General features: G+C 51.7%; 1 protein-coding gene and 1 long non-coding RNA gene across 4 annotated transcripts; both read left to right on the forward strand.

Annotated features, from left to right (window-relative positions):
- The first annotated feature begins 369 nt into the window (after positions 1 to 369).
- Positions 370 to 2,642, forward strand: LOC127669940 (uncharacterized). Its single transcript, XR_007974438.1, has 2 exons — positions 370 to 920; positions 1,064 to 2,642. It is a non-coding gene; the product is annotated as an uncharacterized LOC127669940 (long non-coding RNA).
- Positions 2,643 to 8,380: 5,738 nt separating this feature from the next.
- On the forward strand, positions 8,381 to 18,101 carry Armc12 (armadillo repeat containing 12). 3 transcript variants are annotated; one of them, XM_052164213.1, is made up of 6 exons: positions 8,381 to 8,618; positions 9,475 to 9,620; positions 9,833 to 9,967; positions 16,975 to 17,148; positions 17,275 to 17,346; positions 17,769 to 18,101. In XM_052164213.1, the coding sequence occupies exons 1-6, from the start codon at positions 8,381 to 8,383 to the stop codon at positions 18,099 to 18,101; spliced, it is 1,098 nt and encodes a 365-aa protein (XP_052020173.1). The 3 variants fall into 3 exon arrangements, with proteins under 3 accessions (XP_052020173.1, XP_052020174.1, XP_052020176.1); XM_052164214.1 differs by having other exon boundaries at positions 8,381 to 8,543; XM_052164216.1 differs by having other exon boundaries at positions 8,381 to 8,543; positions 17,799 to 18,101.
- Positions 18,102 to 24,536: the final 6,435 nt, after the last annotated feature.

The raw sequence follows: 24,536 nt of genomic DNA on the forward strand, positions 1-24,536 counted from the left end.
ATATCTTGGGTGCACGGCCACTCCACCCGGATTGGTGACAACCTGTGAAGCGCAGGCTTGGAGAGGGCAGAACAATCCCTAAGAATGGCGCCAAGCATAAACATTTGCCGAATCAAAAATTGAACACAAGTTGTCCCTCACTCACCAAGCGAGTCAACGAAAAAGCAAAGACATGAAACGTCCCACCCCGCCGAGCCCCCAGCCCAGCCGCACCCTGTCCTGCAGCCCTAGTCAGCCAGCAGTCCCCGAAGTCCGCCTGTCTACAGCCCCGCCTCCGGTTGCCTTGGAAATAGTGACGTCAGAGGGGTGTGGCCTCTCTCCATCCTCTCCAAAGGCGTGAGCCGCGCCTTAGCACAACCTGGAGGGGAAGATGAGGTTAAAGTTGCTGGATCCTCCCCGGCTCCTTAGGCAGGAGATAACTACGCACTCCGGTTTGCGCCCACGAGAGAACGCGCCTCGCGCTTGCTCTTCGCAATTTAGCCTAAGATCGCTAGAGAGGGCGATTTAGGGGGGGTTGGAGGCTGCAGGCTTGAGTCCCTGGAAGACCACTGTACCCTCCACCCTCGACGCTGTCCGGGTGGGCGCAGTCTCGCGCCTACCGAGGCAACCCAGGCTCGCTGCGCGCTCTGGGCGCGGTCGGGAAGGGGTTAAGCAAGGTGCCGGCGCGGGGCGCGGCGCGTGTGGAGGAGGGGAGCGGGGAAGAAAGTGAGAGCGGGGGCGGGGGGACCCGAGCGAAAGAACATCCTGTGCCGCCGCCGGATGCGAGAGGCGGGGGCGGGGGGAGGCAGGGCGATGCGCTCCGCCCCGCGCTCCTCCTCCCGGGCGCTGCCCGCTCCCGCGCTTAGTACGGGTTCTTCTGGTCCCCAAGCCTTCGCGGGTCATGAGCAGGCCAGAGGGGCCTCTCCAGTTCCCCGGCCGGGGTAAGCACGGGGAGTGTGGGATCCGCTGTGAGGAACGGGCACCACCCCACCCCAACCCCCTCCCAAGCCTTTTCCGCTTGAACACTGATAGCGAGCTGTCCCCTGCGCACGCAGCGCTAGGATCAGCACCTTCTCCGGGCCAGTCCTGCTGGCTGCACTTTCAGGGCCGACACAGAAAAGCTGATTGTGGAATTCCACAACCCTCACACTCCTGGGATTAGAACCGGAACCGGTTGGACCGCAAGGGGCTTTTCGCTGGGCGTAGCGAAGACGCAAAACCCTTAGCTGATAAGGCTCCCCAGAGAGGCCTCTCGGAAGTCAAGATAGGCGCCTGCCTCCAAGCATGCCTACCGAGTTCGATCCCCAGGTCGCACAAAGTGAAAGGCGAGAGCCACCGATTTACATGAATTGCCCTCTGACCTCCACATCCATGCTTGGGGGGAGCCAGGTATGGTAGCTTTAAACCCAGATCTCTTGTTGAAGCCGAGCTCTTGGACTACGACAAAGACTGTCTTAAAAAAACAAGTTAAAAAACAAATGGGGGGGGGGGAGCTCTCTATCTAGACAACGTTCTTGATCCAATCAGAAAGCCTCGCTAGCAGGTGCAATGGCGTTATTAATGTCAGCTTTTCGAAGTACAGGTTAGCCGCAAACTGCTGAGTAATGATGACCCTGAACTTCTGAGCCCCCCTGCCTCGACCTCCTGAGTGCTGGGGTTACAGCAGCGCAGCCCGGTGTATACCAGGCCCCCAACAGCGCCTGGAGCCCTAAGGACGCTGAAACACCCGTGGCCCACGCTTGGGTGAGGAGAATGAGGAAGTAGCTTTGGAGTTCCACCGGTAGATGATGGGCCTTGCTGGCTGCAGCTCAGCGAAGTGGGCTCGGGGTGTGTACCGGTGATTTGTCGCTAGTGGGGGCATTGAGGACGGTTAGGCTTGCTGCCTGGGCTAGGACCGCGAGGAACCTCATCCGGATCAGTCAGTGTGCGATCAGTCAGTGTGCGACACACTGCTTAGGGCACAGGTGAAGCCTCCACGGGCGACTCCACCCAGTGGGTCTCGGACCCTTCCCACAGTGGACAATGTCAGCTAAACTGACCTGCAAGGAACACCTGGATGATATCAACCCCAGAAGTGGAAAAGCTACGACGGGGGCTGGGGCGGGCTGTAACTCAGTTGGTAGGGCCCTTCCAAGCATGTGGCAAGCCCTGAGTTCAGTCTCCAGCTCCAAATAAAGTAGGAACGACGCACTGCACTCCGGAATCCTAGCAACTCGAGGTAGCGCTGGGAATGCAGGGTCATCCTCAACTATGTAAACATAGTTTGAGGCCAGCCTACGCTACCTGTCTCAAAAGCGGACAGGGAGGTGCACTGGCTGGTTTTGTGCGTCAACTTGACACAAGCTGGAGTTTTCATAGAGAAAGCCTCCCTTGAGGAAATGCCTCCATGAGATCCAGCTGTAATGCAGTTTCTCAGTTAGTGATCAAGGGTGGGAGGGCCTGGCTCATGGTGGGTGGAGCCATCCCTGGGCTGGTGGTCCTGGGTTCTGTAAGAGAGCAAGCTGGGCAAGCCAGGGGAAGCAAGCCAGTAAGCAGCACCCCTCCATGGCCTCTGCATCAGCTCCTGCCTCCAGGTCCCTGCCCTGTGTGAGTTCCAGTCCCGACTTCCTTTGGTGATGAACAGCAATGTGGAAATGTAAGCTGAATAAACCCTTTCCTCCCCAGCTTGCTTCTTGGTGATGATGTTTGTGCAAGAATAGAAACCCTGGCTAAGACAGGGGCTAGAGAGTTGATTCCATCCTACAGGAACATGTGTTGCTCTTACAGAGGCACCCACAGGGCAACTCTCAACTATAGCTCCAGTGCCCGGGGACCCAGTACCTCTTGCTAACCTCCTCTGCCAGGTCACGTGTGCTGTACTTGCAAGTGAAATATTCGTACACATTTGTTCTAACGGAAGAAAAAAAAATAAGCTGCCAAGGATAACTCGGGCACCTGCTGGCAGAACGCTTGCCCTAAATCTCCACAGGCATCATCGTCCTCAGAATAAAAGCTGTGTTCCTGCCTGGCTGGATGGCCTGTCATCCCAGCCACTCAGGAGGCTGAGGGGCAGGAGTTGCTTGGACACAGTGCAAGCAACACATCCACACCCAGACCCCCCCCCCAAGCCAACAATGAAGCAGCTGACAGGACTTAGTGTCATAGCACAAGGCCCGAGATCTGACCTATAGCCCCATAGGGCAAAAAGAAAAAAGCCTGGCCACGCCCCCAAAAAGCTGCTACCAGTTTAGGACAAGTCACCCTGGGGTATAATCACCGGTTCCCTCTGGATTGTTCAAAGGCAAAACCAGAAGTACCCGGCTAAGAACTATCAGGAGGGATCTGGTAGCAGCCAAACAGATGAGTCTTTAGTCTTTTTGATTGTCTTGGTTTTTTGAGACCGGGTTTCTGTGTGTAGCTTGGGCTAACCTGGAACTTGGCTCTGTAGACCCAGCTAGCCTTGAACTTAGATCCACCTGCCTCTTTCAGTCAAGTGCTGGGATTACAAGCGTGTGCCACCACTGCCCGGCTGTCTTTAGTCTTGAAAGAAGCGGGCTGTGGCACGCTAGTTGAAGCACACTAAAATTCAGATCCACAGAACCATGAAAGTCACGAGTGGATATAGTAGTGTAGTAGCCCGCTTGTAACTGGAACCCCTGAAGACAGAGATGGGATCCCGGGTGAGCTTGCTAGCCAAACTAGCCTTTAACCGAGTGCCCCCAGGTTTATTGAAAAACCCTGGGGGCTGGAGAGATGGCTCAGCCGGGAAGAGCACTGACTGCTCTTCCGAAGGTTCTTAGTTCAAATCCCAGCAACTACGTGGTGGCCCACAACTATCTGTAATAAGATCTGACGCCCTCTACTGGTGCATCTGAAGACAGCTATGGTGTACTTACATATAATAATAAATAAATCTTCAGGCCAGAAGCGAATAAAAATAAATTTTTAGGCTGGAAGCTAGCATGGCCAGAGCAAGTGGGGCCTGACCAGAATGAGCAGAGGTCCTGAATTCAAATTCCCAGCAACCACATGGTGGCTCACAACCAACTGTAATGAGATCTGACGCCCTCTTCTGTGTGTCTGAAGACAGCTACAGTGTACTCACATATAATAAATAAATCTTTGAACAGGAGCGAGCAGAGGTCCTGAGTTCAATTCCCAGCAACCACATGGTGGCTCACAACCAACTGTAATGAGATCTGACGCCCTCTTCTGTGTGTCTGAAGACAGCTACAGTGTACTCACATATAATAAATAAATCTTTGAACAGGAGCGAGCAGAGGTCCTGAGTTCAATTCCCAGCAACCACATGATGGCTCACAACCAACTGTACAGCTACAGTGTACTCATATACATAAAATGAATGCATTAAAAAATAGAATCACGCACCTCTTCAAGGTCCCTCTTCCTTTAAAAAACAAAACAAAAAAACCCTACCTTAGTGAGTAAGGCCGTCAGCCTTACACACCTGGGAAGAAGGAACGCCGGATGGACGATTGCCTTCGTCTGATTGGCCCATGGCCACGTCTGTGGAGCGTTTTCTTGATTGCTACACCGTTCCTAAGCAGGCAGGCGGGATTGGGCTGTGTGAAAAAAAAAAAAAAAAAGTCAGAGAGCTAGGAAAAGACATTGCCTGGTTTCGGCTTCAGTCCCTGCCTCGATTTCCCTAAGTGTCAGACTAGACGTGGAGGTGAAAGGCAGACAGGCCCTTTCCCCGCCAAGTCAGTTCTGGTCAAGGTGATTTATCACAACAAACCAGAACACAAAAAGATTGTCACAAATCGACCTTGAGCCTCCACGTGCACGCACACATGAGTGCGCCTATACTCTAAAACAAGTGGATGCACACACACACACACACACACACACACCACGGGTACACCACAAACACCAGAAAACAGAAAAGGAGAGAAAAAAAAAAGGAAACCGACGCGAAGTTTGCAGAATCGTCTTGGTCGAAGTCAGAAACGGTAAGAAGGCAGGGTAAGAAGGGCGGAGCCATGACCGGCCTCAGACCAGCTAAAGTGGCCTTTGGGCTAAGGTGACAGTCCCCATAGGAGGGCGCTGTCTTCCTGTCCTGAACTGGTGGGAAGTGACAATAGAATCTCCAAGGGACTCTGCTCCTTGTCCTTAGATTCCGTGTTGTTGCTGGGAGTCCGAGGTTCCCGGGCGGATTTTCAGAGCGGACAGAAGCTCCCTACACCCTGGCATGCAATGAGCCAAGGTTCGGAGTGGGTGGGCCCTGTCAAGTTGTAACATTGTTATTATTTTTTAAAAATCTCCATCCAGGCTTTTCTACCCTGACTCTTACAGCAGGGAGGCTCCCCGCCACAGCCTCGCCACAGTCAACACCGGAGGCTGTGGCGAGAGGAGCAGAGCGGGTTCCAGGCCCCTCTGGAGTTCGAAAGGAAAACCTAGACCCTACGACCTGCGAATGCAGACACCTCCCCGACAATGCTGCTCTTTCTCCCTTCCGGGTCACGTGAGGTGCGCCCAAAGCCCCTCTTTGCACACAGCGAGGGCTGCGTCTTTAAGCACTGACAACGTGGCCTAAAAGACCTACCATATGCAGGCCTTCATGCTAAAAAAGACAAGCAGCCTTGAGATTTCCGCAGGGAGGCCGACTCCAGAGCTGCTGCAATTGGAAGCTGGACAGCGGGACAGCAGGGCCGTCCCAGGTGTCCACCCGTTGTTTTCCATCTCAGGTGGGAAGAGGGATCGAGGCTTGAGGAACAGTCTGCCACTCATGGTGTGGGCCCAACACATTGTGGAAGCTGCTGGTGGCTTGCCCCAAGCTATCAGGAAAGCCACCCAAAGGCCCGAGCCCAGAGGTGGGCCTCTGCTGCCCTCTAGTGGAACAAAGGGCAGGTGAAAGACGCACCCCCTGGCCGCTCAAACCTGGCTCGAAGAAAAAGGAACTGGAGAAGTGAATAAAGTGAAAACACACGGCGCACAGGTGTGAAGAGGTCTTAGTGAAACGCCTCAGTTTGAACAATAAGTATGTGTGCTAATTAGAAACAAAACGGGAAGCCGGGCAGTGGTGGCGCACACCTGTAATCCCAGCACATAGGAGGCAGAGACAGGTGGATTTCTGAGTTTGAGGCCAGCCTGGTCTACAGAGTGAGTTCCAGGACAGCCAGGGCTACGCAGAGAAACCCTGTGTCAAAGAACAAACAAGCCAAAGAGCAAAAGCCAGGCACAATAGTGTGTAATCTGAGCTCCGGGGGAGTTGGGGGTCAAAGAATCCCCTTGAGTCCAGCCAATGAGCCTCAGGTTCAGTGCACGCTCTTGTCAGGAAGTTATGATGGAGCGGGGGCCTTAGAGAGATGTCTCTGCAGTTACGCCGTCTCTGCATGCTGTTCTCGGAGAGGACCCAGGTTCAGATCCCGGCACACACATCTCTCTGGCAGCTTGAAACTGTCTGTAACTCAGGCTCCGGGAAGACGGGAGGCCTCTTGCCTCTGAAGGCATCTGCATTGATGTTCACAAACCCACACACTGATGTAAGCACAATCACATCCTGAGTGAGAGGGAGCTGGAGAGACGGTCAAGGCGATAGGATAGGCTGCTCTTGCAAAAGACCAGGTTCCGCTCCCAGCGCCTCTGTGGTGCCTCACAAGGCTCTGCCTGCCCTGCTCAATCTCACACCCTCTTCCAACCTGACCTTCACGGGTGCACATACACACCCAAAACCAAAACACTCATATACATAAAATACAATGGAGAGAGAGCCCCGAAGAAGACCCCCAATGTTATCCTCTGGCCTATGTTGCTGCGTGTGCACACACATGCATTTATAGCTGTATGTGTACCCCGACACAGGTGCACACACAAGTACATAAATGCACACACACACACACACACCTCCCAGGCACTCCCCACTGTGGGATAAAAAGGCAAAGGAAAAACACCCAGACCTGGACTTGACCCCAAGACCAGGAACCAGAAACAGGATCCTACCAGTCCCAGAGCAGCGCCACAGAACCCCTCCGATCCTGAACAAGAAACCCCAACAATCTCTGAGCTCACTGAAGCTCAGGAATTGAAATCTCACCAGTCCTCACCCCCAGGTGAAAATCAGCCCACCCCACCCCACCCCACCCCACCCAGCAAGAAATCTTACATAAGCTTTTCCTTCTGCTCAGTTCTCTGCTGCTTCTCAATGGAGCGGAGACAGCCGCCACCCTCCCAATAGACACAGTAAACACAGTCTCTTGTGTAAGGTTTGCTATGCAGGGTGACTCTGTGGCATTCCCTGACTCCCAATTGCCCGGATGCCTCTAGCAGCAAAACTGTAACGTTTTCACAAGAGCAGAACTTTGTCTGCGGAGACCTCCCCCTACCCGAGCAGAGCTGTAACACTTTCTGCTGGGGAAACCCTAGGGCTGCCGAGCCCAGGGCTAACACTCCCTTAGGGGAAGCCTTTTCCTTCTGAGCAGCAACACTTAGACCCACAACCGAATAGGAGCTGGGCGTGGTGGTGCACACCAGTAGCCCACCAGACACTAGGGAGGTCGACCCAGGAAGATCAATCGAGGTTATTCTTAACAATATAGGAAGAGCCTGAACTAGGTGAGATCTCATTTCAAAAACTGAAAGAGAGGAGGTAGAGAGAGGCCCCCACGCAGTTAAGCGCTCATGCTCTTCCTGACCACCCAAGGTTGGTTACTGGCTCTCACACCACTCAGCTCACCGCTATCTGTAACTCCAGTTCTAGCCGGTCCAACTTGTTCTTCTGCACTCCTTGGGTATCCACGTGCATGTGACTTTGACACACAAAAGTTAAAAAGCCGGGCATGGTGGGGCACACCTTTAACCCCAGCAAGGGGAAGGCAGAAGCAGGTAGATTTCTCAGATCTGGCCAGCCACAGTTACATGTTAAGACACTGTTTATAAACAAACAAAGGGCTGGAGAGGTGGCTTGGTGCACTGACTGCTCTTCCAGAGGTCCTGAGTTCAAACCCCAGCAACCACATGGTAGGCTCACAACCATCTGTAATGATATCTGACGCACTCTTCTGGTGTGTCTGAAGACAGCTATAGTGAGTGTACTTAGATATAACAATAAATACATCTTTAAAAAGGAAAGAAAGAAAAAAACCAAACAAATAGATGACAAAAAACATACAGTTTTGCAGTGATGAGCCTTTTCCATGTTAGGCAAGCGCTGCGTCTGAGCCCCACTCCCCTCCCTACCTTCTAACCCTAGAGTCTCTGGCTTCTTCTTCACAGTCTCCCAAAGCAGCGTGTTCTATCCTCTGGAGCACCCTGAGGCTTCCCCATCATCTCCAAAGTTTCCTTTGTTGCCTAGTTCCAATTCTAGTTCCCTGGTTCTGGGCCCTGCCAGGGTTCTAGTTCCGGAATGTTCTCTCCAGGTGCCTTGGGCCTAGGTCCTACCTAGCCACAAGGCAGCACTGAAGACATGGGCAAGACCATTCCCCGGTGCCTGGAGCAACTGGACCTCCGGAAAAGCTTTGTGGGCCTGGCTACAGGCGCCGGGGCCTTATACCTGCTGTACAAGGCCATCAGGGCTAGCATAAAATGTCAGCCACCACTCTGCTCCAACTCCCCGATCTGCATCGCCCGTGAGTGTCCAGTCCCTGGGGAGAGGGCTCTGCCCCAGGAGGCCCCTGCTCCTAAGGCCTCCCCTGGGGGGGACGGCCTAAAGGTGACTCCTTTGAGCTCCTTTCCTCCTTCCTTCCTTCTTTCTCTTCTCCAGTCTACCTCAGTTTCCCCCCTCGTCAGCACCTGAGGCAAGACTCTGCTATAGAAGCTAGTTGGGGAGTCTCTGGGTAGCAAATCTCATGGAGTCAGCCCCCCAGGAACCTTCCACTTACCTCTCCCGGTTCTATGTATTGGAAATGGAAATCGAGAGCTTTTTATCTGTCCTGCTCTTGCCCAGGAACTGGAGACATTGAGGGGAGAAAAGTTGAGAGACCTTTTGCCCCGAGTTTCCAGCTAGGTCACAGGGTACTTTATTTTATGTGTATGGGTGTCTTGCCTGCATGTGTGTATGTGGACCACCTGAATGCTGTGCCCACAGAGGCTAGAAGAGAGCATTGGATCCCCAGACTGAAGTAACAGATGGTTGCGAGCCACCATCTGGCTGCCGGAAATCGAACTCAGGACCTCTGGAAGAGCAGTCAGTGTCCCTAACCACTGAGCCATCTCTCTACTCCCCCTAGGGTACTTTTGTGCCATCAGGAAAAGGGTCACTAATTTGAGATATGATTATCTGATGAGAACAGAACCCTATCTTTTGGGCTACACTCCAGGAAAGTTATAATTGTGTGAGCAAGCTGACAGGGCCGATGGTGTAAACTATTAGATATGGCTGGTGGTTGGTATAGCAGCCGTCCGTGAAGCGCCTGGCACAGCAAAAGCCTTCATTTTGGAAAAAGCCTTTGACCTCAGCTCCCTCCTCCTACCCACCCCCCACCCCCGACCCCTTCCCAGCCCCTCGCTTTCCTCAATTCTGAGTCCTTATCCCTAACTTTGGACTGGGGCGCTGTCTAGGCCTGGCCATCGAGAGAGAGCGCCACGGGCGGGACTCGGGTGAGATTCGAAGACTTCTCAACTCTCTAGACTGTAAACAGGACGCGTATACCAGAAGCATGATCCTTCACAGCATCACCCGCTGCGTGTACTTGCTGGAGGCTGAGGTGGGGCGGGGTGGGGCGGGGCGGGGCGAGGCCGGGCCCCTCCCAGTCAGTCTGGTCCCTGGCTTGCGGCTTACCCATAACCCCACGACTGCCCAGGCAGCGTCCTGAGGCCTGTCCCTCTGGTTGAACAAAGAAGGCCTCAGAGACTTGGGGACAGCAGCCCCAGGACACCCGCTTCTCCTGTGTCTCTCACCTCTCCTCACACACTGTAGGCCTCTACGTGTACGATGGACGACATCAACCTGGTGGCTGAAATGCTAGATGACAAGGACAACAGTGTCAAAATCCAAGCTCTGAGCGCACTTAAAGCTTTCTCTGGCATCAGGAAATTCAGACTCAAAATCCAGGTGAGCCTGGACAAGGTCCCCAAGGTGTCCCCGGGGTCTGCAAGCTGATTTGCAAGCTGATAGTGATATTCCGGATGTTTGTTTGAATCCCGAGTTTGTAACCAGGAAATAAGTGAGAAGACAGTGGTCAGTTTCCTCCCAGAGCCTGGATGACGCTGGGCTCCCCGCCCCCACCCCAATGTGCAGATTCTTAGACAGCAGCATATAACTTACAATTGGCGTTAACTGTGTCACTCACAAGACCTGTCATGTCAACACTCGATGTCGTTTGACTTCTGACAGGCTGCTTGTGAAACTGGGGTTACCACACTTTCCTGCTTAGAGTGTGTGTGTGTGTGTGTGTGTGTGTGTGTGTGTTGGGGAGGCACGGGGTGGGAGGAGTTCTCTGTGTATCCCTGGCTGTCCTGCTGTCCTGGGACTCACTCTGTAGACCAGGTTAGCCTTAAATTCAGAGGTCCGCCTGCCTCTTCCTCCTGAGTGCTGGGATGAAAGTCGTGCACCACCACCGCTCAGCTTAAAACATAGATATTTTATATGTGTGAAGCAGAAAGAAAAAAACAACTTTTACTAACAAAACCCAGGGGCAAGATGGCTCAGTGGGCAAGGGCACTTGCTTCTAAGCCTGATTTCAGTTTCCAGGGACCCACATGGTGGAAGGAGAGAACCAAGTCCCACAAGTCGCCCTGCGACCCCCATCCCCACGAGTACATGCATGTATATTCTCCCATATGGCAGAAACAAGAAACCAAAGCCAAAAACCGTTCCCTACATGTGGCCAGCTGCAGACTGAGAACCAGCAGGTCTATCAGGTGCCCTCCTGGGTCCCATCCTCCCCTCCAGACGGGTTAGGACCTCACATTTGATGCTGGAGATGCAGATACCCCTGCATCCGTGCTTCTTGCACGGCAAGGTAGACAGATGGGTGAAGCGCAGTTTGTTGCGTTTGAGGTCCCGCGCACTCGGGGGTGTTGTGTATTGGTTATTTCTGCTTCAGGGATGACACCTGACAGTGCAGGCACGGGAGGAAAGGCACACCGCGGTTTCAAACCACACGTGTGTAGTTTGTACTCTTCTGTGGTCCACCTGTGCTCCACAAGCACTGGACGGACTAGGCCTACCCTTACCTGGCTGTCTCCTTTCCTTCTGCAGATGGCGGGCGACGAACCGTGGTCTGTCTTGGGACCACCTCACGGTTTGGTTTTTTTTTTTTTTTTAGATTTGGTTTTTTCGAGACAGGGTTTCTCTGTAGAGCCCTGCCTGTTCCTAGAACTCACTCAGTAGACCAGGCTGGCCTCAAACTCAGAAATCTGCCTGTCTCTGCCTCCCAAGTGCTGGGATTAAAGGCGTGCACCACTCCTGTCTGGCTAATATTTCATATTTTAACATTTCCATGTTGGTTAGTTTTTATCATTGACTTGACATAACCTCAATTGTAGAGCTCCCTCTACCAGACTGGCCTGTGGACAACTCTGTGAGAGGTGTCGTGTCTGATGATTGGGGTGAGGGCCCAGCCCACTGTGGGCAACACCATACCTAGGCTCTACAAGAAATTTAGCAGGGCATGGACCAGTGAGCAAGCTGGCAAGGCGCACTTCTCCACGGTTCTTCAAAAAAAGGAGACATTTATTTTATGTGTATGAACACGTTTGCCTACCTGCATGTATGTGTGGTGTTATATTCATGCCTGTCTACTGTGGAGACCAGAAGAGGGGCCAGGGCCTGGGACTGGAGTAATGGATGGTTCGAAGCCACCATGTAGTCACTAGGAACCAAACTGGAATCCTTTGCAAGAACTCTCTTCACGTGCTGTGGAGTGCGGAACCTTTTCTCCAGCCCCTCCTCCAAGGCTCTCTCTCTCTCTCTCTCACACACACACACACACACACACACACACTAAACTAGAATTGTTTCTTTCATGAGAAAAACTGATTTGAAGCAAACGTTTGGGCTGAGGTATTGTGGGGTATTTTGTATCCTTAGTGTTCAGGAGACTGAGGTTGGGGGATCAGGAGTTTGAGGCTAGCCCTGGGGCTCTAGAGTGACAGTTGGTGGCTCCCTCTGCTTCTCCCATTAGCCTTCTCTGTTGCCTGAAAGCTCTGATCCTCCCAGGTCCCCTGCAAGCTGCTTCCCTGAGGGACCCTGGGTCTCCATCCTGCGGAGTTCAGGGAGCTGCAGCCATGTTGGTGCACGTCCCTCACAGGCTGGGTGCTAGCCTGCAGCTCTGTCCTGTGAGGGCTTAGCCTTTTCTGTCTAGGAAGTACTAGCCTGGACCCTGCAGCTGCAGAGGTTAGGGTGTGGTCATCCCCCCCCCCTTATGGCCAGTGGCTATGAGATATACCACCTAGGCCTTCGAGAAGGCCTCTAACCTACCTGCCCTACTTCCTCAACTGGACCTCCTTCCTTTGCCTCCTTGCCTAATGCCAGCCATTCAAAAGGAAACTCAGAGCCGGACTTGGTGGCGCACGCCTATAATCCCAGCACTTGGGAGGCAGAGGCAGGCAGATTTCTGAGTTTGAGGCCAGCCTGGTCTACAGAGTGAGTTCCAGGACAGCCAAGGCTACACAGAGAAACTCTGTCTTGAAAAAAACCAAAAAAAAAAAAAAAAGAAAGAAAGAAAGAAAGAAAAAAGAAAGAGAAAGAATGAAAGAAAGAAAAAGAAAGAAAGAAAGAGAAAGAAAGAAAGAAAGAAAGAAAGAAAGAAAGAAAGAAAGAAAGAAAGAAAGAAAGAAAGAAAGAAAGAAAGAAAGAAAGAAAGAAAGGAAGGAAGGAAGGAAGGAAGGAAGGAAGGAAGAAAGGAAGGAAGGAAACTCAGGCTCCCTTTCTCTCTTCCTGTTCTAGCACCTGCTCCTCCTCCTCCTCCTGCCCTGCCCCAGACCCCTGTCCTCAACAGGGGTGGGCGGGACGGGGCGGGCCAGGGATGTTTGCCTGGGACACTGCTGTAGGGCCAACTTGAGCTTGTTTGGTCCCCCTTCTCAGTCCAGAATCTTAAACCTCAAGACTCAAGATCCCTTTTCTCGCTGGTTCTGTCCGGTCCTGACTTTGGGGCACTGAGATAGTGGTGAAAGAGAGAGGGTTGCTGGTCCTTGTGGGATTCATCTCCTGGGGCAGGCGTCACACAAGATGGAGACACAGTGTGTCACATGTGATTGCGGTGGCTTATGGAGGATAGCAGGCTAGGTGTGGTGGCACACTCCTTTCGTTTCGGCATCAGGCAGGCAGAGGCAGGGAGAATCCCAGTGTTTGAGTCCAGCCTGGTTTACAGAGAGAGTTCCAGGACAGCTAGGGCTATAGAGTGAGAGAGGGAAGGAGGGATAGGGAGGGGAGAGGAAGAGAGAAACACAGACAGAAAGACAGAAACACACAGACACACAGAGATAGAGACACTCAGATACATACACACACAGAGAGAAACAGACACGTAGATACACAGAGACAGAGAGCAACAGACAGACACACAGACTCAGAGAGACAGAAATTCAGAGACACACAGAGAGACAGAGACAGACACACAGAGAAAGAGACAAACAGAAACAGAGTGAGACACAGACAGACAGAAACACACAGAGACAGAGACAGACAGATACACACGAGAGAGAGAGAGAGAGAGAGAGAGAGAGAGAGAGAGAGAGAGAACACAGAGAGACAGAAACAGACACAGAGAGAGACAGACACACACAGAGAGATAGAGAAAGAGACAAACAGAAACAGACACAGACAGAGGGAGAGACAGACAGACACACAGAGACAGACAGAGAGGAGGGCATGAGGAAGTTCACTCAGGGCTACAGTGCTGAAGGAACTGATCTTTTGTTACCCCTATGGTGAAGTGACATCAAACACGTGCTTCTTAAAAGAAAAAAATAAGGAGTTGAGGACGTGTTTCCGTGGTTGAGTCTGCCTGTCTGCATGAAGCCTGGCTCTGTCCCAGTCACTGAATGAACTAGGGTGCATGCACTCGGGTGAGAGGCAAGAAGGAGAAGTGGGGGTAGGATGATAAAGGTGGCCCTCAGCTATAATAGCAAGCTTGAGACCAGCTTGGGCTACATGAGACACCATCTAAGAAACAAAAATAAACAAAAAAGCCAAGGGCTAGAGAGATGGCTCAGCGGTTAAGAGCACTGACTGCTCTTCCAGAGGTCCTGAGTTCAAATCCCAGCAATCACATGGTGGCTCACAACCATCTGTTATAAGATCTGATGTCCTTTTCTGGTGTGTCTGAAGACAGATACAGTGTACTTATTTATAATAATAAATAAATCTTTAGGAAAAAAAAGCCAAACAACCACAACAAACCGCATGTCTAATAAGGGGCCTCAAGATTCTACATGGGGGGCGGCTCAGGGGGTTATCTGCTCCTAAGCCTGAAAACCAGGACAGCTAGCTCCCTCAGGATGTCTTCTGACCTCCATTGAAATGCTTCCCATCCCACTCATAGGATTTAAAAAATTTAAAATTAGGATAAAAGATTTTTTTTTTTTTTTGGATTTGGTTTTTTCAAGACAGGGTTTCTCTGTGTAGCCCTGACTGTCCTGGAACTCACTCTGTAGACCAGGCTGGCCTCGAACTCAGAAATCCGCCTGCCTCTGCCTCCCAGAGTGCTGGGATTACAGGCGTGTGCCATCACTGCCCGGCAAGATAAAAGATTTTAAAAATTAAAATTAATTGACAGGGGCCCAAGAGATGGCTCAGTGATTAGAACACTGGCTGTTCTTCCAGAGGTCTGAGTTGGATACCCAACACCCACATGGTGTCTCACAGCCATCTATAACTGTAGCCCCATGTGATTCGATGCCCTCTTCTACCGTATCTATATGAAGGCAAGTCACCTATATCCATAAAAACATAAATCTTAAAAACATTAGTCGAGAACACCAAGGGCTACGAAGATGTAGCATCGCTAGGTTCCTTCCACATAGCTGGCGCTGATATAAAACGGAAGCTGTTCTGGAAATTAGCTTAATAGTTTCTTAACACATTATGGCCTGGCAGTGGTGATGCACGCCTTTAATCCCAGCACACAGGAAGCAGGGGCAGGCAGATATCTATGAGTTTGAGGCCAGCCTGGTCTACAGAGTGAGTTCTAGGACAGTCAAGGCTACACAGAGAAACCCTGTCTCAACAAACAAAAAAACATTCACTATACATTTATTGACTGGTAGTTGCACTTCTGGGCTTTTATCCTAGAGGAATATAAACTCAGAGCTGCCTAGAAGCTGTATACAACCACTCATAGCAGCCTTATCCAAATCAGCTCAGGCTAAAAGCTATGAAAAGTCTTTCAGTTAGGTGTGTGGTTAAACTGTGGTACATCCATTCAAAGGAATATTACGCAGCAACCAAGAGGAACGACACGTTGCTGCATGTGGCTGGGACAGATCTCTGGCATCCTATTGGATGACAATAGGAGCCAATCTCAATAGGCCACTGAAGTTTAATCTCACTTATAAGACATTCCCCAAGGTGGTGGCGCACGCCTGTAATCCCAGCACTCTGGGAGGCAGGGGCAGGCAGATTTCTGAGTTCAAGGCCAGCCTGATCTACAGAGTGCGTTCCAGGACAGCCAGGGCTACACAGAGAAACCCTGTCTCGAAAAAGAAACCAAATCCAAAAAACCAAAAAACAAACAAACAAAAAACAAAAAACAAAAAAGACATTCTTCAAAGACTATCCACTTGGAAAACAGGTCAGCATTGGGGGAGGGGCAGGTGGCAATGATTGTAAGGGACCCCACAAGAGAGATCCCTGGGACAGTTTTGATGTCATGAAGTGACATTGAAGGTCATTACAAAGATCTGTAATAAGATGGAGACCTGGGCACTCACCCTGCCAATACCATCTCTCTAATCGTGGTATTGAACTGTGATTGGGTAAGATGTATACATGGAGGGGCAAGGTGGCCTCTCGCAGCTTCCTTTGAATTGGTAAGTATACAAATAAAACATCAACAACTTTTCAAAAAGATTTATTTATTATTATATGTAAGTACACTGTAGCTGTCTTCAGACACCCCAGAAGAGGGCGTCAGATCTCATTACAGATGGTTGTGAGCCACCATGTGGTTGCTGAGATTTGAACTCAGGACCTCCGGTAGAGCAGTCAGTGCTCTTAACCACTGAGCCATCTCTCCAGCCCAGCATGTGTATGTTTTATGGGCATTTACAAAGTGCAGCGCAGTCCTGAAGGTCAGAGGACAACCTGCAGAGGTGGGTTCTCTCCTACCATCTGGGACTTAGGGATCAAATTCAGCTTGTGAGGCTCGATAGCAGGCCCTCTCACCAGCCCTCTTACTAGATTACTAGATGCTTAAAAGTGTGCATGCGTGTTTGCGCGTGCATGTATGTGTGCGTGCACGTGTGCGTGTGTTTGTGCGTGTGCATGTATGTGCGCGCGCACGGTGCATTGTGGAGATGAGAAGACAACTTTAAGGAACTGGTTCTCTTTTCCCGCCACCTTTATGTGCATATTCCGGGACTCGAACTCTGGTCACCAGGCTTGTGCCGCAAGCACTTTGCCTACTAAGCTATCTCATTAGCCCCTTTCTGGTGGGTTTGAAGATAAAACCGAAAAGATTTTCTGAGGAATGGGAAAGGGTGAGAGGGAGAGAAGGAGAGAGAGGGGGAGGGAAGGAGGGAGACAGACAGACAGACAGACAGATTGGAGAATACTGCAGCTTGAGGCTTGGAGTGCTGCACCAGTGGCCAGGATCAAGAAAGCAAGCTTGAGTAGGACGGAAGTGGGATTAGCAGGTGAACTGGATGACCTTACGGACAGGATGAATCAGAGAAGAGGCAGAAGGTTTAGGAAGACAGAGATAGCACAGCAAGGAAAAAAATCTGTGAGGTGGGAGTGCCTAGCCGAGGCTTGAGGTGTGGGTAGCTAACCAGGGCCTTCCAGTTGGAGGTAGCAAGGATTGTCTCCTGGGTCCTGGGTGGGGTCAGGGAAGGGCGACCCGGTGCACAGTCAGGGAGGTCACCATATGAGAGCAGACCTCTCTCTCTCCCCCGCAGGAACACTGCATCAAGGTGCTGGAACTGATTTCCACCATCTGGGACATGGAACTGCACGTAGCTGGCCTCCGACTGCTCAACAACCTCCCACTACCTGACTACGTCCACCCACAGCTGCGGCGGGTGATGCCCGCCCTGATGGAGATCATACAGTCAGACTGCATCCTGGCACAGGTGCCTGTCTGTCAGGGCCTCGGCCCCGCCCCCGGCTAGTCCCGGAGCAGGGGAGGAAGAGCGGAGGTTCAAGCCACCCAGGCTGAGGCCCAGACCCAGCGCCCTCTCCTGCTGTTCCTTCTTCAGGTACAAGCTGTCCGCCTCCTGAGCTACCTGGCACAGAAGAACGACCTTCTCTATGACATTCTCAACTGTCAGGTGAGGAAAGATGGGGAGGGGCTGATGGGATGCTGACGCAGGTGTCAGGAGGGATTTCTTTCGAGATTATTTTTTTATGTGCACGGGTGGCTGTGTGCAGTGGCTGTGGAGGCCAGCAGGGGGCGACAGATTCCCCGGAACTGGAGCTCCGGAGGGTTGTGAGCCACCACGTGGGTGCTGCAAGAGCAAGTCAGAGCTTCTCACTTCCGCTCGCGCCATCGGCTCTCCCGCCTCGCCCACTGTCTTAAAATTAATCTCAGGGACTCACTCGCGTTCTCTGACCGTGATGCATTTTCCCTGGAAAACAATAATGAAAGGGAACCGCAAACCTGGGTCCGCGAGAGAGCGGAGCTGGTGGGAAGCCGAAGGGGAGACTTTGAGACCGGGCAGGAGCTCACGGGTTCTCCCCCACCCCACCGTAGGTGCATTCCAACTTCCTGAACCTCTTCCAGTCTTCACAGCCGGGCAGTCTGCTGCTCGAGGTGCTGGTGTTTGCCGAGCACTTGAGTGAGGGGCGGAACGCCACCCACTACCGAGCGGTCAAATGGCACTACAACGAGCAATCCCTGCACGAAGCCCTCTTTGGGGATGAGTCCAAACTGGCAGACCGACTGCTTTCCCTGGTCATCCACCCCGAGGAGGAAGTGCAGATCCAGGCCTGCAAAGTCATAGTGAGCTTGCAATGTCCCCAGGACCTGGGATCCCGACCCTCTTCCTGCCGACCCAGCCATTCCTACTTTAAAGCCGGGGAGTAACATTAAGGAGAGCCAATAAATGCGTACGGGAGGGAAGCGTGAGGCCTGTGGAAGCAAGCTTCTGTCCGTTGCCTCTCAGGACCTGGTGGAGGCGCTGTTCATCAGGGCCTCCGCCTCGGCCGCGGCACAGCGCCCCAAACACAACCCACTTCTGTGTTTGGGAGACTGACTCCCACTTCTGTTGCTGCTCTTCAAATCTGTTTCAATTTTTGTGTGTGTGGAGGAGGGGCACGGGTGTACATGCGTGCGCGTGCGCAGGTGGGCGCTCTAGTATGTGGAGGCCCCAGCTGGACGACGGGATCAACTTCCTCTACTTTATTCACTGAGGCGGGATGTCTCAGTCAAACCCAGGGCTCACTAATATACCTAGTCTCACCCCGTCGCTGCCTTTCCAAGAACGGAAGGACAGGCGTCGCAGGTCCACCGGGCATTTGCAGGGCTGTGAGGGGTGTGAACTCCAGTCCTCAGGTTTGCATATGGTAAGCCCTTTGATCCAGATGCCCGGATGCGGAGCCCACCCTTCCCTGTGAGGACGGAGGTGCTGTGTGTGGAAACATGTATGCTTTTATGTATGTGTGTGTGTATGTGTGTGTGTGTGTTTAAATGGAACTAGAGTTACACACGATTGCGAACTGACATGCAGGTGCTGGAAATCAAACACAGGCCTCTACAAGATCATTAAGTGCTGTTAATTGTTGAGCTATCTTTCTAGTCCAGTCCTCTGTGTATGGTTTAAGAATCTTCCCCAGGGAGCCGGGCGTGGTGGCACACTCCTGTAATCCCAGCACTCGGGAGGCAGAGGCAGGTGGATTTGAGTTCGAGGCTAGCCTGGTCTACAGAGAGAGTTCCAGGACAGCCAGGGCTACACAGAGAAACCCTGTCTTGAAAAACAAAAACAAACAAACAAACAAAAAGAATCTTCCCCAGGGCTGGAGAGATGGCACAATGGTTAAGAGCACTGACTGCTCTTCCAGAGGTCCTGAGTTCAAATCCTAGCAACCACATGGTGGCTCACAACCATCTGTAATGGGGTCTGATGCCCTCTGCTGGTGTGTCTGAAGACAGCGGCAGTGTACTCACATACATAAAATAAATAAATAAATAAAAACCATTCCCCAGTTCCTCCCATTGGGAATGGTGTGGGCCCTTGAGGAGGGTGCCCGTGTGTGAGCCTAGCCTCTTTCTGACTTCCTGTCTGGCGTTGTGGCCCTGGGCACATGAGCTCCTCTTGGGACATGCCACCATCCACCTCTGGCCTTACTAGATGCTAAATTTTGACTCATCCCAGATTTAGAACCTTCAAAATGATGGGCTTAAGACAGGCATGGTGGTCCATGGCTCTAATCCCAGCATTCAGGAAGCAGGGGTGGGTTTGGGTGTGTATGTAGTGGAGTTCTCTCCTTCCATCATGTGGATCCCAGGAGTGAACTCAAGTCATCAGGTTTGGCCGCAAGCCCCTTTACCTGCTGGACCATCTTGCTGGCCCAGGTCAGTCATACCACATGTACTGTTCAGGTCCTGGCAGTAGAAGGCCCACAGCATCCTCAGGGACTGCCACCAAGGAGGAGCCCAGTGTGATGCTGGAGTATTAAACAGGGACAGGGACCATGGCTCTGCATGGCTCTGTTACCTTCTTCTCAAAGTTTGCAACAGAAATGAGGCTGCACAGGAGGAGCTGGAACGACCTGGTGACAAGGGACAGAGAATAACAGACTAGGGAAGAGGGAGAAGGCTGAAGTCAGGAGTGCTGGGTTCGAGTGGGCGGTGGTGGCGCACACCTGTAATCCCAGCACTGGGGAGGCAGAGGCAGGCGGATTTCTGAGTTCAAGGCCAGCCTGGTCTACAGAGTGAGTTCCAGGACAGCCAGGGATACAAGGAGAGACCCTGCCTCGGGAAAAAAAAAAAAAGTGCTGGGTTCGAATCCTAGCCCGGCCGTTTGCTAGCTGTGTGACCTGGGGTGAGACATTCATGAGCCCTGTTTGAGCTTCAGTCTCCTTGTCTGCGAAACGAACAGCAACACAGCACTTAGGAGCCCGTTGGCGACATGACGACCTCAGGGCCGCTGTGCTGTGAGGTCCTCACAGAGAAGACAAAGATGGTCGCTTCTCTGGGTGACGGCCCTGGGGAGGCATAAAAACAAAACCCAACAATCATTTGTAATCTCCGGAACTTGGAGCGTCTGGTTGGCTTGTCTGGTTCCATCAAGCTCGGGTGGGCCACATTGGTCCAGCTTGGCCCAGGACTGGAGCACCCTTCCAAGAGGCCCCACTCTCTCTGCAGGATGCTTGAGAGGCTTCAGGTCAAAGCATTTGGCTTCCCCAGAGCCAGTCTGCCAGAGCAAGTCTGAATCCCATCAATTCCAAGGTAGAACAGAGAAAAAAGTCGGTCTGGGGTCTGTGAGATGGCTCAGTAGGTAGAGAGGCTTGCTGCCAAGCCTTGGGATCTGAGTTCAATTCTCAGCAATCCCATGGCAGGAGAGAACTGGCTCCTGCAAGTTGTCCTTGGACCTCCACGTGGATTCTGTGACTAGAGGGTGCACATCTAATAAATGCCATTCTTAAAGGAAAACTATTGTATTTTAATTATTTCAAAGTAAGTTTTCTCTTGATGTCTTTTATTTTTAAAGATTTTATTTATTTTATGTATGTGATTACACTGTCGGTGTCTTCAGACACACCAGAAGAGGGCATTGGATCCCATTACAGAGGGTCGTGAGCCACCATGCGGTTGCTGGGAATTGAACTCAGGACCTCTGGAAGAGCAACCAGTGCTCTTACCCACTGAGCCATCTCTCCAGCCCCGAGGATTTCCATCTTCAACGTCTTGAGAAGGAACACTGGCATTCAAGACAGGTGGTAACAATGCTGACGTAGCTCCCAGACTCATGTGGCTGGTCTGGGTGGCTGGTGTGGCCCTGTGGTCTTTCTCTACATTTTGAGGATCATAGAACACCCAGGGAGAACCATCTACTCAGTTCTGGTCAGTGGTTGATAGAGGGAGAAGCCAGAGGATCCAATTTGGTTCTATCCCCAGAACCAATGTTTAAAATCACAGGGTTGCAGTGATCCGGGGGCTGCTAGGCAACTCTGTGACCAACCATGCCCCTGCCAAGATGGCCTGTCTTAGTCAGGGTTTCTATTCCTGCACAAACACCGTGACCAAGAAGCAAGTTGGGGAGGAAAGGGTTTATTCAGCTTACACTTCCACACTGCAGTTCATCATCAAAGGAAGTCAGGACTGGAACTCAAGCAGGTCAGGAAGCAGGAGCTGATGCAGAGGCCTTGGAGGGATGTTTCTTATTGGCTTGCTTCCCCTGGCTTGCTCAGCCTGCTCTCTTACAGAACCCAAGAGCACCAGCCCAGGGATGGCTCCACCCATAAAGGGCCCTGTCCCCTTAATCACTAATTGAGAAAATGCCCCACAGCTGGGTCTCATGGAGGCACTTCCCCAACTGTAGCTCCTTTCTCTGATAACTCCAGCCTGTGCCAAGTTGACACACAAAACCAGCCCATACATGGACACAAAGCTGAAAAAGATTCTGGGAATGGATCTATCATCGGTCAGGAAAATGCAAATGAGGGGAGAGGGAAGCAAGGGGCAAACACCGGAGGCAGCCGACAGCGGACTCCAGATCTGCCGGCAGAAAGGCGGACCAAGCACAAGAGCCGGCCTGCCTCTGCAGAGGAACAAGAAGCCAAGCGTGAGCCGCCAAGCGTGAGCCGCCGCCGGGCGTGCGTCTGTCAGCCCCCCACCTCCACCCCGCCCCCTGCTCCTGTAGAGTCCAGGGGAATTGTGTAGGAGTGTTTTACCTGCATGTACACATACATGGCAGAAGAGGGCGCCAGACCACACTACCGATAGTTATGAGCCACCATGTGGTTCCTGGGATTTGAACTCAGGACCTCTAGATGAGCAGACAGTGCTCTTAATCACTGAGCCATCTCCCCAGCCCTCAGAGGAATATTTTTATCAACTGTTTTGTAAGTGTGAATATTTTTTTAAAGATTTATTTAGTGTTGTAAGTACACTGTCGCTGTCTACAGATATACCAGGAAAGGGTGTCAGATCGCAGATCACCACCATGTGGTTGCTGGAATTTGAACTCAGCACCTTCAGAAGAGCAATCAGTGCCGAGCCATCTCTCCAGCCCCAAGTATGAATCTTTTATTAGCTTTAGAAACATTTGAAGGAATAAAAAACAAAACAAAACAAAACAAAAAAACAAAACTGAGTTGTGGCTCACGCCTTTAATCCCAACAGCAAGGAGGCAGAGCAGGTGGATCTCTATAAATGTGAGGCCAGCCTGGTCTACAAAGTAAGTTCTAGGACAGCCAGAACTAAACAGAGAAATCCTGTCTCAAAAAAACAAAACCTAATGCTGGGCAGTGTGGCGCACGCCCTTGATCCCAGCACTTGGGAGGCAGAGGCAGATGGATTTCTGAGTTTGAGGCCAGCCTGGTCTACAGAGTGAATTGCAGGACAGCCAGGGCTACACAGAGAAACCCTGTCTCAAAAAACCAAAACCAAAACCAAACAAAACCAAGCAAATAACAACAACAACAACAACAACAAATTTGTGGGGGCTGGGGAGATGGCTCAGCAGTTAAGAGCACTGACTGTTCTTCCAAAGGTCGTGCGTTCAAATCCCAGCAACCACATGGTGGCTCACAACCATTTTTAAGTGTAAATGATTTCTTAAGGGGTGAAACCGTGGAGTGGAGAGTCAGCTCAGTGGTTAAGAGCACAGCTTGCTGCAAAGAACCCAGGTTAAATTCCCAGCACCCATGTCGAGGCTCGTCACCTGGGTACCAGGCCCACATGTGATGCAGGGACATACGTGCAGGCAAAACACTCACACCCCCAAAATAATACAAATCTAAAATCAAAATATAGGCGAAAACATTTGCTAGTTGCTTAGCTTTTGGTACAACCAGGGGACAGTGGCACGCTGAGTGGAGGAGACTTTGTCTCTGGGGTCAGGGAAACGTCCCACAGAGGGGACTGTTTACAGCCTAACCACGGAGCACAACGTGTGCTCAGCAACACACAAGAGTCTCAGATTCTTTGTGCATTTGTGTCTGGATTGAGTTTGGGTTTTTTGGGTTTTTTTTATTTTTTGTTTTTTGGATCTTTTTTGTTTTTCATTTTTTGTAGCTGGAGAGACAGCCATGAGTGCTCGGAACGGAACTCTTATATTTTGGGTTGTAAGCCTAGCCCCTAGCGGCTGAGCCCATCTCTCCAGGCCGTGTCTGGAATATTTTAAATTACATCCTGTCTTCTGTTTCCTATACAACCTCTTAGCGGTCCTCACCCCATCAGGACTGTGACGCTCTGGTCACAGCCGCCTGTTTTCCTACAAATTGTTATGATGAGCGGAGAAAGATGGAAAACTTGAGAATGTCCCGTGTGTGCCAGAAAACCGTGATCCATTCGCAGAGGGGAGATTCCGGGCGGCTGACTGTCCTGCGAGGTCTCATGGGAAACTTGCCAAGCTTCAAGTGGGGCCATCGCTGGCGTAAGTGTTCCGAAGGAACACGATGTGACTCTGGAGTTTTGGTACACGTGTTAGGAATTGAAGTGTCTGCTGATCCACAACCAATAAAATCTCAGACGTGGGGGGGTGGGGACAAAACCAAAGCAGCACAAACAAACAAAACGACAACAAACAACAGGGCTGGAGAGATGGCTCAGTGGTTAAGGGCACTGGCTGCTCTGTCAGAGGACCTGGGCTCCGTTCCCGGCAGCCATGGGGTAGCTCACAACTGACTCTGCTTCCAGAGAAGCCAACAACTCTGACCTCAGAAGGGCTCAAGGCGAACGTTGGTGCGCTGACATATATGCAGGCAAAGCATCCAGACACAAGAAACAGTGACAGCAGAACCCCAGGCACAGGGTGTGTGAGTGACCACAGAACTGGAGAGACCCAGTGGGTGTCTTGGGGCTCACTGGCCAACCAGGCTCACAGACAATTCTCAGGCGAGTGAGAGAGGCCACAGGCTGCCCACAGAACAGTCTGAAGGTGCTGGGGTGCTAACAGGATCATGAGTGAACCCCAAAGAAGCCCTACTGGAATGCTTCCTTCCAGCTAAAGAATGGCTTTTTCCCTTTAAGATTTATTTATTGTTATATCTAACTACACTGTAGCTGTCTTCAGACACCCCAGAAGAGGGCATCAGATCCCTTTTACGGATGGTTGTGAGCCACCATGTGGTTGCTGGGATTTGAACTCAGGACCTCTAGGAAGAGCAGTCAGTGCTCTTGACTGCTGAGCCATCTCTTCAGCTCCAAGAATGGCTTCTTTAGAGCCAAAACTGAGCCTCCTTTAGTTCCATTCCCAGCCAATCTACTCTGACCGCCACCCCAGGCCCCAGGCCCCAGGCCATGTGAAATTAGGGCACAATTGTATACAGATGCCCAGAGGGACAGCTGCTGTTC

Source organism: Apodemus sylvaticus, chromosome 19, assembly GCF_947179515.1.
Source record: "Apodemus sylvaticus chromosome 19, mApoSyl1.1, whole genome shotgun sequence".
Taxonomy (NCBI): Eukaryota; Metazoa; Chordata; class Mammalia; order Rodentia; family Muridae; genus Apodemus; species Apodemus sylvaticus.

Excerpts from the sequence above, each read along its gene's own strand:
- Armc12 (XM_052164213.1), top strand. The coding sequence starts at position 8,381 with ATGGGCAAGACCATTCCCCGGTGCCTGGAGCAACTGGACCTCCGGAAA. Across the intron at positions 9,621-9,832 it reads TGTACTTGCTGGAGGCTGAG|GCCTCTACGTGTACGATGGA; the intron begins GTGGGGCGGGGT and ends CACACACTGTAG. Across the intron at positions 17,347-17,768 it reads ATGACATTCTCAACTGTCAG|GTGCATTCCAACTTCCTGAA; the intron begins GTGAGGAAAGAT and ends ACCCCACCGTAG.